This window comes from Oncorhynchus clarkii, chromosome 31 (genome assembly GCF_045791955.1).
Source record: "Oncorhynchus clarkii lewisi isolate Uvic-CL-2024 chromosome 31, UVic_Ocla_1.0, whole genome shotgun sequence".
Taxonomy (NCBI): Eukaryota; Metazoa; Chordata; class Actinopteri; order Salmoniformes; family Salmonidae; genus Oncorhynchus; species Oncorhynchus clarkii.
Window position 1 is genome coordinate 16,862,209 of NC_092177.1, and position 16,476 is coordinate 16,878,684.

Here is a 16,476-nt window from a genome sequence, read left to right on the forward strand (position 1 = left end):
CTTAATTGCCTACCGTCTGTAAGCTGTTAGTGTCTTAACGACCGTTCCGTCCCAGTCTCAGGTCTTTTGCAGACTCCATCAGGTTTTCTTCCAGAATGGTCCTGTATTTGGCTCCATCCATCTTCCCATCAATTTTAACCATCTTCCCTGTCCCTGCTGAAGAAAAGCAGGCCCAAACCATGATGCTGCCACCACCATGTTTGACAGTGGGGATGGTGTGTTCAGGGTGATGAGCTGTGTTGCTTTTACGCCAAACATAACGTTTTGCATTGTTGCCAAAAAGTTCAATTTTGGTTTCATCTGACCAGAGCACCTTCTTCCACATGTTTGGTGTGTCTCCCAGGTGGCTTGTGGCAAACTTTAAACAACACTTTTTATGGATATCTTTAAGAAATGGCTTTCTTCTTGCCACTCTTCCATAAAGGCCAGATTTGTGCAATATACGACTGATTGTTGTCCTATGGACAGAGTCTCCCACCTCAGCTGTAGATCTCTGCAGTTCATCCAGAGTGATCATGGGCCTCTTGGCTGCATCTCTGATCAGTCTTCTCCTTGTATGAGCTGAAAGTTTAGAGGGACGGCCAGGTCTTGGTAGATTTGCAGTGGTCTGATACTCCTTCCATTTCAATATTATCGCTTGCACAGTGCTCCTTGGGATGTTTAAAGCTTGGGAAATATTTTTGTATCCAAATCCGGCTTTAAACTTCTTCACAACAGTATCTCGGACCTGCCTGGTGTGTTCCTTGTTCTCCATGATGCTCTCTGCGCTTTTAACGGACCTCTGAGACTATCACAGTGCAGGTGCATTTATACGGAGACTTGATTACACACAGGTGGATTGTATTTATCATCATTAGTCATTTAGGTCAACATTGGATCATTCAGAGATCCTCACTGAACTTCTGGAGAGAGTTTGCTGCACTGAAAGTAAAGGGGCTGAATAATTTTGCACGCCCAATTTTTCAGTTTATGATTTGTTAAAAAGTTTGAAATATCCAATAAATGTCGTTCTACTTCATGATTGTGTCCCACTTGTTGTTGATTCTTCACAAAAAATACAGTTTTATATCTTTATGTTTGAAGCCTGAAATGTGGCAAAAGGTCGCAAAGTTCAAGGGGGCCGAATACTTTCGCAAGGCACTGTATGTTCATTGATTATTTATGGTTCATTGAACAAGCATGGGAAACAGTGTTTAAACCCTTTACAATGAAGATCTGTGAAGTTATTTGTCCTGAAAAAGGGACATTTCTTTTTTTGCTGAGTTTATGTATGCATGCATTGTTAAAAACAATGTTAAAATTCTATTTCAGGAGAGTTGAGGTTGAGTGATGGGTTAATATTCATCATGTAAGAAGAAATTAATAGGGTCTAAATGCATCAAACAAAACCTGGTCAGTGGCAAGGATCTGTCTGTGTGTGCAAACATAAAACCATGTAGTCTAGATAGACGACTATAAAAAGCCACTTCCTGGTATCTCATAACCTTTTGGCTGAGGCATTAGTTCCTGTGTAAACATTAACCCTGACCTGATCTAACATCAGCTACATTTGAGTCTGAAGGCTACAGGAACAAACATAACACAATACATTTAGGGTTGCACATTTTGGGGAATATTCAACAGGTGGAAACTCTCTGTGGGAATTAACGGGAATATATGGGAATTAATATTAATACCATTAAATGTAGATGTTTTTTTGCATTGGATATATTTCCCATATCATATGGAGAAAGATACATTAACATTTTACCTTATCATAAGTACACATAATTGCAAATGACTAAATCCAATAGAAAAAAAATAAAAAATGTAGTTATGAATTGAACTTTAATTAAATGAGTGGACTCTTCACATGGGATGATTTTACTGAACAACAAAATAAAGGGAATATTGAATGATCCTCAATGATTCATTGCATCTCCCAAAACTGTTTTCAACATACATCTGTAAAATGATAGTCTAGAAACTAAAGCTTTGGTTGTCTTCCTCTCAGGCTTCCTTGTCTTCTCCCTGAACCCCCTTAATGTCCACCTCTTGAACATCAAACTCTGAGGCCTCATCGTCACTGTCACTTTCCAACCTTGAATCGTTGTCAGGCTCAAAAAGCCTCAAATTTGCCCGGATGTCCACCAATTTTTTAACCCTTGTATTGGTCAGCCTGTTGCGTGCTTTTGTGTGTGTGTTCCCAAACAAGAACCGGTTTTCCTCTGAGGCGGCTGATAATGGTGGGATTTGGAGGATGATGAAGGCAACAGGGGAAAGAGCCTCAGATCCACAAAGTCCCTTCCACCAGGTGGCTGATGAGATATGTTGGCACGACTGCCATATTGCATCTCCATCCCAAAGCCCTTGCTTGGAAGTGTACTTCGCCAGACTGCCAAGAAATTTGCCCTCATCCAGGCCAAAGTGGCGAGACACGGTAGTGACGACACCATAGGCCTTGTTGATCTCTGCGCCAGACAGGTGGCTCTTGCCAGCATACTTGGGGTCCAACATGAATGCTGCTGCGTGTATGGGCTTCAGGCAGAAGTCTTCACACTTTTTGATGTATTTCAGAACTGCAGTTTCCTCTGCTTTGAGCAACAGTGAAGTGGGCAGTGCAGTACGGATTTCTTCTTTTACATCTGCAAGCAGAGTCTGAACATCAGACAGGATGGCATTGTCTCCCTCAGTCCGTGCATTGCCTACTGCTATAGGTTTTAGGAGTTTCAGACTGCTTACCACTCTCTCCCGAAATACATCATCCAGGAGGATTCTCTTGATGGCGCTGTCCATGTCGGCAGACTGTGATATGGCCATTTCTTGGAGAGACTCCTTCCCCTCCAGGAGACTGTCAAACATGATGACAACACCATCCCGATGGGTGTTGCTGGGCAGCTTCAATGTGGTGCTCTTATTCATCTCACTTTGCTTGGTGAAGTAGATTGAAGGCTCTTTTGTAGAATGTATCCATTGTTTTCAGTGCCATGATGTCCTTGAGGAGCAGATTCAATGCATCAGCAGCACAGCCAATGGGTGTGACGTGATGGTAGGACTCCTCCACTTTAGAACAAGCAAACTTCATGTTCCCAGCATTGTCTGTTACCAGTGCAAATACCTTCTGTGGTCCAAGGTCATTGATGACTGCCTTCAGCTCATTTGCAATGCAGAAACCGGTGTGTCTGTTGTCTCTTTTGTCTGTGCTCTTGTAGAATACTGGTTGAGGGGTGGAGATGATGTAGTTAACTATTCCTTGCCCACGAACATTTGACCACCCATCAGAGATGATTGCAATACAGTCTGCTTTCTCTATGATTTGCTTGACCTTCACTTGAACTCTGTTGAACTCTGCATCCAGCAAATGAGTAGATAAAGCATGTCTGTTTGGAGGGGTGTATGCTGGGCGAAGAACATTCAGAAATCTCTTCCAATACACATTGCCTGTGAGCATCAGAGGTGAACCAGTTGCATTCACAGCTCGAACAAGACATTCATCAGCATTTCTCTGACTACATTCCTTGACTGAGTCAAATAAACTTCTGATTCCAGGAGGACCATGAGCTGTTGCTATCGATACGGTGTCTGATTCATCATTTTCACCTCGAATAGAAGTAGAGGGACTTTTGCCAGAGGTTGCTTGTTGTGAGCGCTGAGGGAACTTTATGCACCTGGCCAGATGATTCTGCATCTTTGTTGCATTCTTCACATATGATTTGGCACAGTATTTGCGTATGTACACAGCTTTTCCTTCTGCATTAGCTGAAGTGAAATGTCTCCACACATCAGATAGTGCCCGTGGCATTTTCCTGTAAAGATTAGAAAAAAATTGTAAAGAAAAACCCAAATACAATTCCATGTACAGATAAATAGTTAAGCAGTTAAATTAAACAACTCATTTCTAGGATAAATGTTTTAAAATGAAACATGTATGGAAACAGGTGAATTAACACTCCTCAGTTAGCAGGCTCAAGCAAGCTGAAACCCAATTGGTAGCAAAAACTACCTAGCAGAAATTGTTAACAGCTAGAAATTATTTAAACACACTTTGCTGTTGGCTACTATTTACTAGTTACTAGTAAAATATAGTCACCCCACCCAGTATTGTCATCAAAACTTACCAGAAAAAGCATGTAGTCCTTGGCTCAGACAATGTAGTAGTGTGGGCTCAAAAACATCTCATTAGTGTGCAAGATCTTGAGAATCAGCTGTACATGTGATGGAAGAGTGCACTGCACATGTGATAGAAGAATGCACTGTGCGTGCAGAGGGTTGCAATTCCATTGAATTGGGGATAGTTAAACCAAAATATGCCACAAGACCTAGAATTGCCTTATGTGTCACACCCTGACCTTAGAGAGCCATTTTATTTCTCTATTTGGTTAGGTCAGGGTGTGATTTGGGGTGGGCATTCTATGTTGTTTGTTTCCATGTTTTGGCTGGGTATGGTTCTCAATCAGGGACAGCTGCCTATCATTGTCTCTGATTGGGAATCATACTTAGGCAGCCTTTTTTCCTTTTGGTAGTTGTGGGTAGTTGTCTTCGTTTGTGCATGTATAGCCTTACGGAGCTTCACGTTAGTTTTTTGTTGTATTATTGTTTTGTTGGCGACATTTGCAAAATAAAGAAAAATGTACGCTCACCACGCTGCACCTTGGTCCATTCCATACGACGATCGTGACATTATGTGTATCCCACAAAAAGGTTCTCTGTTATAAGCTAACATTTTTTGATGAATTTAAGCAAATTTACCAAAATTCCTGGGCTTAACTTCCCATAGAAAATTTTCGGGGAAATTCCGGAAATTTACTGGAAGGTTTCAGACCTTTTGCAAACCTAAATACATTAAACAACAATACAAATATAACACACTACATTAAACAACACACTGGATCAGCGGATAGGTGACCTCTGAACCTGAGATTGCCACATGATTTGCCGCTTGGCCAATCAATAGGTCAACATTTAAAAATATACATATTTGGCGACGGGGAGGAATCAAAAGGTTAATATTGAGTTTGATGAAATGTCATTATTGTTTAGGCTAGTGATCATGCAGACTTAAGGTGATACTGGTGTGGACACTCTCCCTGGTCCAAGATCCCTTCATGAAGACTTCTTTACCTCCTTCATTAGCCTGCTATATTCGTTTTTTTTTTACGTTTCATTTCCTGTTTTACTATGTACACAATACAGCTTTTAGCTGCTCCCCATGTATACTGAAATAAAACTCAACTCAAAAGAGACTATTGAATGGGGCTAGACTGGCTGCTACTGCATTCCCTCCCCACATCTGCAGAGAGAGAGAGAGAGAGAGAGAGAGAGAGAGAGAGAGAGAGGGCAGGCTGCTACTGCATTCCCTCCCCATGCCTGCTGAGAGAGAGGGCAGGCTGCTACTGCATTCCCTCCCCACACCTGCAGAGAGAGAGAGAGAGGGCAGGCTGCTACTGCATTCCCTCCCCACACCTGCAGAGAGAGAGAGAGAGAGAGAGAGGGCAGGCTGCTAATGCATTCCCTCCCCATGCCTGCTGAGAGAGAGAGAGAGAGAGAGAGAGAGAGAGAGGGCAGGCTGCTACTGCATTCCCTCCCCACACCTGCAGAGAGAGAGAGAGAGAGAGAGAGAGAGGGCAGGCTGCTACTGCATTCCCTCCCCATGCCTGCTGAGAGAGAGAGAGAGAGAGAGAGAGAGAGAGAGAGAGAGAGAGAGAGAGAGAGGGCAGGCTGCTACTGCATTGACTCCCCATGCCTGCTGAGAGAGAGAGAGAGAGAGATAGAGAGAGAGAGAGAGGGCAGGCTGCTACTGCATTCCCTCCCCACACCTGCAGAGAGAGAGAGAGAGAGAGGGCAGGCTGCTACTGCATTCCCTCCCCATGCCTGCTGAGAGAGAGAGAGAGAGAGAGAGAGAGGGCAGGCTGCTACTGCATTGACTCCCCATGCCTGCTGAGAGAGAGAGAGAGAGAGAGGGCAGGCTGCTACTGCATTCCCTCCCCACACCTGCAGAGAGAGAGAGAGAGAGAGAGAGAGGGCAGGCTGCTACTGCATTCCCTCCCCATGCCTGCTGAGAGAGAGAGAGAGAGAGAGAGAGAGAGGGCAGGCTGCTACTGCATTCCCTCCCCATGCCTGCAGAGAGAGAGAGAGAGAGGGCAGGCTGCTACTGCATTCCCTCCCCATGCCTGCTGAGAGAGAGAGAGAACTTCTGTGAGTGTAATGTTTACTGTTCATTTTTATAATTTATTTGACTTTTGTTTATCATCGACTTCACTTGCTTTTGCAAAGTTAACATTGTTTACCATGCCAATAAAACCCTTAAATTGAAATTGAATTGAGAGAGAGAGGGAGAAGGCAGGCTGCCTCTCCACACCTGCAGAGAGAGAGGGGGGAGGGAACTCCAGGAGTCACCAGGTAGAGGTCAGGGTAGGTGGGACAGAGGCTGTGTCCCAAATGACACCCTTTTTCTTATACATACTGTGTAGGACTCTGGTCAAAAGTACCGCACTATATAGGGAATAAGGTGCCATTTACACAGGCAGCACAATTCTGATATTTTTTTTTTATTAATTGGTCTTTTGACCAATCAGATCAGCTCTTTTGGCAATAATTGGGCAAAACATCAGAATTTGTCTGCCTGTGTCAATGTAGCCTATGGGACACAGCCAGAGAGGGGGAAGGCTGGCTGTTGTTGACTCCAGCGCACTGCGTCATGTCCATCCTCAAAGATGGAGCACCACTACACTACGTAACAAGGTAACCTTCATAGCAGGAAGCTGATGTCTCCAGAATTGATTATGGGAACGCAGTACTTGGGGGCCTGCCTGCAAATTCAATTCATAAACTAGATGGCGCCGGTGGAGAAGGGCGACATCTTACGAGTTTCAACCCGACTTTGCTATTTAGTGACTTTTTCCATGTTTATCCTTACTTTTTTGTACAGAAAGTTAAAACTTCTTAGGGCTAGGGTCCTTTTTTCTCCACTTCCTGTCTGAATGACGTGCCCAAAGTAAACTGCCTGTTGCTCAGGCCCTGAAGCCAGGATGTGCATATCATTGGTACCATTGGAAGGAAAACACTTTGAAGGTTGTATAAATGTTAAAATAATGTAGGAGACTGTAACACAATAGATATGGTAGAAGAAAATCCAAAGTTCAACCAATCGGAATTAACCTTTTTTTTTGAGAGCCCATGCTCTTACAATTGAAAGTATAGGGGCATAATGAATTCTAGCTCCCAAGATGCAATTCCTATGGCTTCCATAGGGTGCCAGCAGTTTATGTTCAAGGTTCCAGGCTTGTAACTTCCAAAACGAATAAGAAATATGAGTTTTAGTACAAGGAAACAGTCTTGGAAATTTGTGTTTGGGCGCGCGATGAAGACAAGACACACATGCTAATATCAGTTTCCTATTGAACATACTTCTTTCCGTAAGAAATATTATAGTTTGATTACATTTTAGGGTATCTGAGGAGTCAATAGAAATGTATTTTGACTGAGTTTAGCGGTAGATTTTCCTTTCTCTGCCTGTTGAACGAGTGGGTTACTCAAATCAATGGCACCAACTAAACAGACTTTTTGGGATATAAAGAAGGATTTTATCTAACAAAATGACACTACATGTTATAGCTGGGACCCTTTGGATGACAAATCAGAGGAAGATTTTCAAAAAGTAAGTGAATATTTAATCGCTATTTGTGAATTTATGAAACCTGTGCCGGTGGAAAAATATTTTGATGTGGGGCGCCGTCCTCAAACAATCGCATGGCATGCTTTCGCTCTAATGGCTACTGTAAATAGGGCAGTGCAGTTAGATTAACAATAATTTAAGCTGTCAACCGATATAAAGACACTTGTATGTACCTAAATGTTTAATATCCATAATTTTAATGATTATCTATTTGAAGTTGTCCCGCTAGCGGGACGCCTAGCCCTATTAATACTTGACGGCCAAGACAGTTACTAACCTCGATTTCGACTTCAAATCCGACTTAGACTAAACTGTTCCCTTGTTCATACACTATTCATTTGTTTAACTTCACCAAAACGCTGTGGGCATCGATGCTGCAGACGAGCAGGCATCCTTGTGTCACTGAGACAAAGAGAATATCCCCCCATCCTATTGGCAAATGTCCAGTCACTCGAGAATAAGATGGTTGGGATTCGTTCAAGAGTCTCCAATCAGAGAGAGTTGACGTGGCTGAATGACTCAGTGAACTCAGTGGTTTCTCCATGTAGCAGCACGATCGGACGAAGGCAGCCTTGAGCAAGTCCAAGGGGGGAGGGGTGTGCCTCTTCATAAACAACAACTGGTGTGCTGCGTTCAGTGTGAAGGAAATCTCTAGCTTTTTATTCCCTGATATAGAACACCTCATGGTAAACTGCAGAACCTTTAATCTACCTGATATAGAACACCTCATGGTAAACTGCAGAACCTTTAATCTACCTGATATAGAACACCTCATGGTAAACTGCAGAACCTTTAATCTACCTGATATAGAACACCTCATGGTAAACTGCAGAACCTTTAATCTACCTGATATAAAACACCTCATGGTAAACTGCAGAACCTTTAATCTACCTGATATAGAACACCTCATGGTAAACTGCAGAACCTTTAATCTACCTGATATAGAACACCTCATGGTAAACTGCAGAACCTTTAATCTACCTGATATAGAACACCTCATGGTAAACTGCAGAACCTTTAATCTACCTGATATAAAACACCTCATGGTAAACTGCAGAACCTTTAATCTACCTGATATAGAACACCTCACGATAAGCTGCAGACACTTATCTACCAAGAGGGTAATGATCACAACTGTCTCCATCCCTCCACAAGCCAACACCACTTTGGCACTCAATGAACTATATGAGGCCATAAACAAAGAAGAAACCACTCACCCAGAGCCAGTGTTTCTGGTGGGCAGAGACTTTAACACGGGGAGAATTAAAACCGTTCTCTTTTATCAATGTCAATGTCTCCTGCGCAAAAAATGTAGACCACTTTTATTCTACCCACAGAAACGGTTCACCCTCGTCCTCCCTTCTGCAAATTTGACCATGACTCTATTCTCTTGCTTCCTGTTTACGAACTAAAACAGGAAGTACCAGTGACGCGTTCAATACTCCAACGCTAGTCGTATGTGTCAGGGCTTGCAGACGATAACGGATTACAAAGGGAAACCCAGCCGTGAGATGTCCAGTGATGCAGAACTCCCAAACGAGCTAAATGCCTTTTATGGTCGCTTCGAGGAATGCAACACTGAGTCTTGCGTGAAAGCCCCTGTTGTTCCGGATGACTGTGTGATCTCACTCTCCGTGGTTGATGTGTGTAAAACTTTAAAACAGGTTAGCACTCACAAGCCCGCCATTTAAAATGCCAGGGTGAGTTCTCAAAGCATGTGCAGACCATCTTAAAAGTGTCTTTAATTACATTTTCAATCTCTCCTTGTCTGTAATCCCAATATGTTTCAAGCTGACCACCATTGTTCCTGTTCCCAAGAACTCCAAGGTAACCTGCCTAAATGACTATTGCCCTTTAGCACTTGAATCTGTCATTATGAAATGCTTTGACCATCACACCGTCATTTCCGGTCACAACTTGTAGACTTGTTTACATGCTGCTGTGCAGTTTGTTGCTAACGTTTCTTTGCTACCTTATCATCTCATATGCATACGTATATACTGTACTCTATATCATCGACTGTATCCTTATGTAATACATGTATCACTAGCCACTTTAAACTATGCCACTTTGTTTACATACTCATCTCATTTGTACATACTGTACTCGATACCATCTACTGTATCTTGCCTATGCTGCTCTGTACCATCACTCATTCATATATCCTTATGTACATATTCTTTATCCCCTTACACTGTGTACAAGACAGTAGTTTTGGAATTGTTAGTTAGATTACTTGTTATTACTGCATTGTCGGAACTAGAAGCACAAGCATTTCGCTACACTCGCATTAACATCTGCTAACCATGTGTATGTGACAAATAAAATTTGATTTGATTTGATTTACCTGTCAACTTTACGGTTTTTACTTTTTAATTACCGTTTTATATTTTTATTTTTCACCTCGCTCAACTTTTTTCATTAAACGTTAGAACCCCGGACGCTTTATCTGGACATGGTTCTACACGACCTCCACCAGCCGAAGCTAAGTAGTAACATTAACACATTAACATGATGCCTTCTAACTGCAGTCGCTGTACTCATAATATACAGGAGAACGATCGCCTTATGGCGAGGATAGCCGTGCTGCAAGCCCAGCTTCAGACGCAATCGTTAGGCAAGGATAATTTAAGCCTGGTTCCTCTCTAGGTTTCTTCCTAGGTTCCAGCCTTTCTAGGGAGTTTTTCCTAGCCACCGTGCTTCTACATCTGCATTGCTTGCTGTTTGGGGTTTTAGGCTGGGATTCTGTACAGCACTTTGTGACATCGGCTGATGTAGAGCGGGTTGAGAGCTTCAATTTCCTTGCTGTCTACATCACTAAGGACTCAACATGGGACACACACACCAACACAGTTGTGAGGCAGGCACGACAGCACCTCTTCCCCCACAAGGCTGAAAAGATTTGGCATGGGCCTTGGATCCCAAAATGTTCTACAGCAGCACCATTGAGAGCATCTTGACTGGCTGCATCACCACTTGGTATGACAAACACACTTCTTTCGACCACAAAGTGCTTCAGTGGGTGGTGCGGACAGCCAAGTACATTACTGGGGCCGAGCTCCCTGCCATCCAGGACCTTTATATCAGGTGGTGTCAGGGGAAGGATCGAAAAATTGCCAAAGACTCCAGCCACCCTAGCCACAGACTGTTCATTCTCCAATCGTCCGGCAAACAGTACCGAAGCATCGGCTCTCGGACCAACAGCCCCCGAGGCAGCCACTACCCCAAGCCATAATACTGTTAAATAGCCATAAGACTGCTAAATAGTTAATTAAATGGTTACCCTGGACTATCTTGCACTGACTCTATGCACACTATATACACACACTACACTTTTACACTCATATGCTGCAGCTACTCTGTTCTTTATTTTACTCTTATTATTATCTATCCTGATGCCAAGTCACTTTACCCTGCCTTCATATACATATCTACCTCAAATACTTTATTATTATCTATCCTGATGCCAAGTCACTTTACCCTGCCTTCATATACATATCTACCTCAAATACTTTATTATTATCTATCCTGATGCCAAGTCACTTTACCCTGCCTTCATATACATATCTACCTCAAATACTTTATTATTATCTATCCTGATGCCAAGTCACTTTACCCTGCCTTCATATACATATCTACCTCAAATACTTTATTATTATCTATCCTGATGCCAAGTCACTTTACCCTGCCTTCATATACATATCTACCTCAAATACCTTATTATTATCTATCCTGATGCCAAGTCACTTTACCCTGCCTTCATGTACATATCTACCTCAAATACCTTATTATTATCTATCCTGATGTCTAGTCACTTTACCCTGCCTTCATATACATATCTACCTCAAATACCTCATACCCCTGTACATTGATCTGGTACTGGTACTCCCTGTATATAGCTCCACATTGATCTGGTACTGGTACTCCCTGTATATAGCTCCACATTGATCTGGTACTGGTACTCCCTGTATATAGCTGCACATTGATCTGGTACTGGTACTCCCTGTATATAGCTCCACATTGATCTGGTACTGGTACTCCCTGCATATAGCTCCACATTGATCTGATACTGGTACTCCCTGTATATAGCTGCACATTGATCTGGTACTCCCTGTATATAGCTGCACATTGATATGGTACTGGTACTCCCTGTATATAGCTGCACATTGATCTGGTACTGGTACTCCCTGTATATAGCTCCACATTGATCTGATACTGGTACTCCCTGTATATAGCTGCACATTGATCTGGTACTCCCTGTATATAGCTGCACATTGATCTGGTACTGGTACTCCCTGTATATAGCTGCACATTGATCTGGTACTGGTAGTCCCTGTATATAGCTCCACATTGATCTGGTACTGGTACTCCCTGTATATAGCTGCACATTGATCTGGTACTGGTACTCCCTGTATATAGCTCCATTCTTGTGTATTTTATTCCTTGTGTAACAATATATTTTTTTAAATTATTATTATTATTATTATTATTTAAATCTGCGTCGTTGGGAGGGGCTCGGAAGCAATGATTTCAAGGTATTTGATTGAATTTGAACAGTGCTGCAAGGATTCTTCTGACACAGACAAAGCTGTCTGCCCACATCAACCCCATCGGCTACCTGTTCCTATTCAGTCTGTCTACAAACAGGCTCTCAAAGTGCTTGATAGGAAGCCCAATAGCCATCACCACTGTTACATCCTCAGAAAGCATGAGCTCCTGAGTTGGGAAAATCTTATGCATGTCTTGTATTCAAGATCCTAAATGGCCTGGTCCCCCTCCACTCAGTATTTTTGTTAAACAGAAAACCCAAACATATGGCAGCAGATCCACAAGGTCTGCCATGAGAGGTGACTGTATAGTTCCCTTAAGGAAAAGCACCTTTAGTAAATCCGTTTTCTCTGTGGGAGCATCCCATGTCTGGAATACACTGCCATCAGACACACATAACTGCACCACATATCACACTTTCACAAAATGCTTGAAGACATAGCTAAAGGTCAATCAGATTTGTGAACATGGTCCCTAGCTGTGTGTTGCCGCTTTCCATGTTGTCTGTTGTCTGTAGCTTGTCAGGTGTGGAAACACTGTTGCTTTTATGAATTTTGTCTTGCTGCTTTTTGTTCTATGTTGCTCTGTCTGTATGCTATGTCTTGCTTGTCCTATGTTGCTCTGTCTGTATGCTATGTCTTGCTTGTTCTATGTTGCTATTGTCTATATTGTAATTGTTTTTAATAACCTGCCCAGGGACTGTGGTTGAAAATTAGCCGGCTGGCTAAAACCGGCACTTTTACTGAAACGTTGAATAATGTGCACTGCCCCTGTAAAAAGAAAATAAACTTCAACTCAAAGTCAAAGAATTGACTTTAAAATCATCCTCCTCATCTGCAAATCCCTAGACCGTGCCTTGTCCTCCCATGCACCATGCCTATGGAACTCCCTTCCAGATAATCTCAGGGCTATTCAGACTGTTGGAGCTTTTAAAGCAGGCCTTAAGACTCACTTCTATCGACTTAGCCTTCCTCATATGGTTACATACATTTGTTTCAATTTTGTTGACTATGTCTCTATTTTATTTTATGCACCTTGTGATTATTCTTGTAAAATGAAAAGCGCTTTACAAATGTAATAAATGATTATTAGTTTCCCCCCGGTCCCTCCCCCATGCTGCACAAGTCCAAAAGCCCAGTCAGCCCCTCTGTCGGAGCACCAGGCACAGACGGATAAAACAAATAACTGTGCGAAACCGCAAGGCCATAACACCAGAGTAGACACTTGGAACGCAGGAATCTTTAAGACATGCAATATATGTAGAAAATGTGCAGCCAGTGCCCTTAAACAACTGTTTGACTGATACAATCTAACAAATCACTCTTTTAGGCCTTTGTCATACCAGCAACATTTCAAGCTTTAAAAAAAACATAGCCTAGAACCAACCAATAAACATTAGAGTCTTACTCAGACCAGAGTCACCTGGATCATTCTAACATAATTATTTATATTTATAATTTATTTAACTAGGCAAATCAGTTAAGAACCAATTGTTATATACAATGACGGCCTACCCCAGCCAAACCCTAACGACGCTAGGCCAATTGTGCACTGCCCTATGGGACTTCCAATCCCGGCTGGTTGTGATACAGCCTGGAATTGCACCAGGGTCTGTAGTGATGCCTCTAGCACTGAGATGCAGTGCCCTAGACCGCTGCACCACTTCCGGGAGTGAAACAGAGGGATAGAGACCTGGCTGATGCTATCTCTAAAAAGAGAGAGAGAAACCTTGCATAACAAAGCCATCACCTGTAGAGAAATTAACCTGGAGAAGAGCCCCCTAAGCAAGCTGGTCCTGGGGCTCTGTTTACAGACGCCACAGAGCCCCAGAACAGCAACACAATTAGACCCAAACAAAACATGAGAAAACAAAAATAGAATTTTTGACACATTGGAAAGAATTTACAAAACAACAGAACAAACTACAATGCTATTTGGCCCGAAACAGAGAGTACACATTGGCAGAATACCTGACCACTGTGACTGACCCAAAACGGAGGAAATCTTTGACTATGTACAGCCTTGCTATTGAGAAAGGCACAAAATGAGGTGGAAACTTAGCTGCACTTCCTAACCTCCTGTCAAATGTATGACCATATTAGATACTTTAACTATTTGCCAATAAAGCAAATAGAAAGAGTGGTGTGAAAGAGAAAGAGAGACAGAGTGGTGTGGGTAGAGTGATTAGGTGATTGATTAAAGATAGCGCTGGAGGAGGAGGAGAATAACAAGACAAGAGGAAGAGCTCCAGGTCACAATGAGAGGGAAAGGTCAAGCAACAGAGATAGAGCAAAGTAATTAGGTTAAGTATCTATAATCCCCTCAGCTTGTTAAAGCACCACAGTATACATTCACAAAAACATACGTCCAGCTATAGATATACCCCTCTCAAACAGTGCCTTCAGAAAGTATTCACACCCCTTGACTTTTTCCACATTTTGTTGTGTTACAGCCTGAATTTAAGAAGGGTTTTGTGTCATTGGCCTACACACAATACCCCATAATGTCAAAGTGGAATTATGTTTAAAGAAATTTTTACAAATGAATTCAAATTGAAAAGCTGAAATGTCTTGAGTCAAAAAGTGTTCCACCCCTCTGTTATGGCAAGCCTAACATGCTGACCACACCGCCCCCGTTGCATGCGCGAGCATTGCAAAATAAATATACAGATACAGGTTATTCAATAATTTCATCCAAATTGCTCGCACGCGTCAACAAGCGTCTGCGTAGCCAGGCTCTAAAATAGAACTTGGTTCCATTTTTGACTGCAAGTCCCACCTGTACCATCTCCTCATTGGTTTTTAGGAGCATATACCCACGTGGGTGACTGAATGATGATCTGAGGTCCACACTCCAGTCAAAGTTGGTTGCCAACCGCCAGATAAAGTCCACAGAAGAAGAAGACTGGAGGAGAGATTACTAGAAACTAAGGTTTCCACTTTTATCTGTGGATTAGTTGTTTGAGTAGAGAACACATGATTTTGTGACACAAAATGGGTAAAAATTCTACAAAGATCCAGAAAAAAGGGACCGTGTTCATTTTGGGTAAAATAATAACCCAATGTTTATATCCCAGGACAAATTAGCTAGTAACAGTAAGCTAGCTAGCTAAATGTCCATGAATGTTTCTTGTGTTTCAACCTGTCACACGTTTTGATATTTTAACCCGCGTGTCCTGATCACATCTGGTGTGGATGGACAAAAACAACATGCGGACGCATGCGTGGGATACTTCATGGATACTTCAGAATTTTGGCAGTGAGGCCCATTAGGACCCCCGAGTGGCGCAGCAATCTAAGGCACTGCATCTCAGTGGTAGAGGCATCACTACAGACCCTGGTTCAATTCCAAGCTGCATCACAACAGGCTGTGATTGGGAGTCCCATAGGGCAGCTCACAATTGGTCCGGGTTTGGCCAGGGTAGGCTGTCATTGTAAATAAGATTTTGTTCTTAACTGACTTGCCTAGTTAAATCAAAATAAAGCCCAGTCAGGTGAACTTGTAGATATCATTTTTATGTCTCTGTGTCCATTATGAAGGAAGTTATAGGTAGTTTTGCGAGCCAATGCTAACTAGTGTTAGCACAATGACTGAAAGTCTATGGGTATCTGCGAGCATGCAATGACTGGAAGTCTATGGGTATCTGCAGATATCCATAGACTTCCAGTCATTGCGCTAAATCTAACTTGCTAATATTGTACATTCCAGGTGTGCGAAGCTCTTAGAGACTTACCCGGAAAGATTCACAGCTGTAATCGCTGGGTGAATCTAACATGTATTGACTCAGGGGTGTGAATACTTATATGTATGAGATATGTATGTTACATTTTCAATAAATTTGCACAATTTTCTAAAAACATGTTTTCACTTTGTCATTATGGGGTATTGCATGTAGATGGGTGAGGGGAAAAAATATTTAATCAATTTTGAATTCAGGCTGTTACACAATAAAATGTGGAATAATCCAAGAGGTATGAATACTTTCTGAAGGCACTGTACATGTGTCCTGTATAGTGTATGTTTTTGTGTAACTGGCATGTACACAGACGCATAGGCTACACTCATAAATTAAACATTAGTGTACTCAAGGAATAACATACTGTACCACAATACTGAAATGTAAAGCATGACATGTAATGGAGTAAACAAGGAAACATGTTTGCATTTAAGAATTACTGATTTGATTTGTATGCCTTCAAAAGTCTGTCTATTTACAGGGGTTTTTATGTTATTAACCTATACCTTTATCCAAACCCTCACAGTGAGATAATGGA

At 42.2% G+C, this 16,476-nt stretch overlaps 2 protein-coding genes across 8 annotated transcripts in view; both read right to left on the bottom strand.

Annotated features, from left to right (window-relative positions):
- The window catches only part of LOC139391197 (muscleblind-like splicing regulator 3), an 87,989-nt gene that overhangs the window by 66,717 nt on the left and 4,796 nt on the right, over positions 1–16,476 (bottom strand). The window lies entirely within an intron of this gene.
- LOC139391152 (uncharacterized) lies at positions 1,057–12,252 on the bottom strand. Its single transcript, XM_071138712.1, has 3 exons — positions 10,002–12,252; positions 4,098–9,626; positions 1,057–3,785 (listed from the first exon to the last, which is right to left on the bottom strand). Exon 3 carries the CDS (start codon positions 2,899–2,901, stop codon positions 1,990–1,992), a length of 912 nt encoding a protein of 303 aa, XP_070994813.1. The 5' UTR covers positions 2,902–3,785; positions 4,098–9,626; positions 10,002–12,252; the 3' UTR covers positions 1,057–1,989.

Coding starts and splice junctions, on each gene's coding strand:
- LOC139391152 (XM_071138712.1), bottom strand. CDS start 2,901: ATGAATAAGAGCACCACATTGAAGCTGCCCAGCAACACCCATCGGGAT.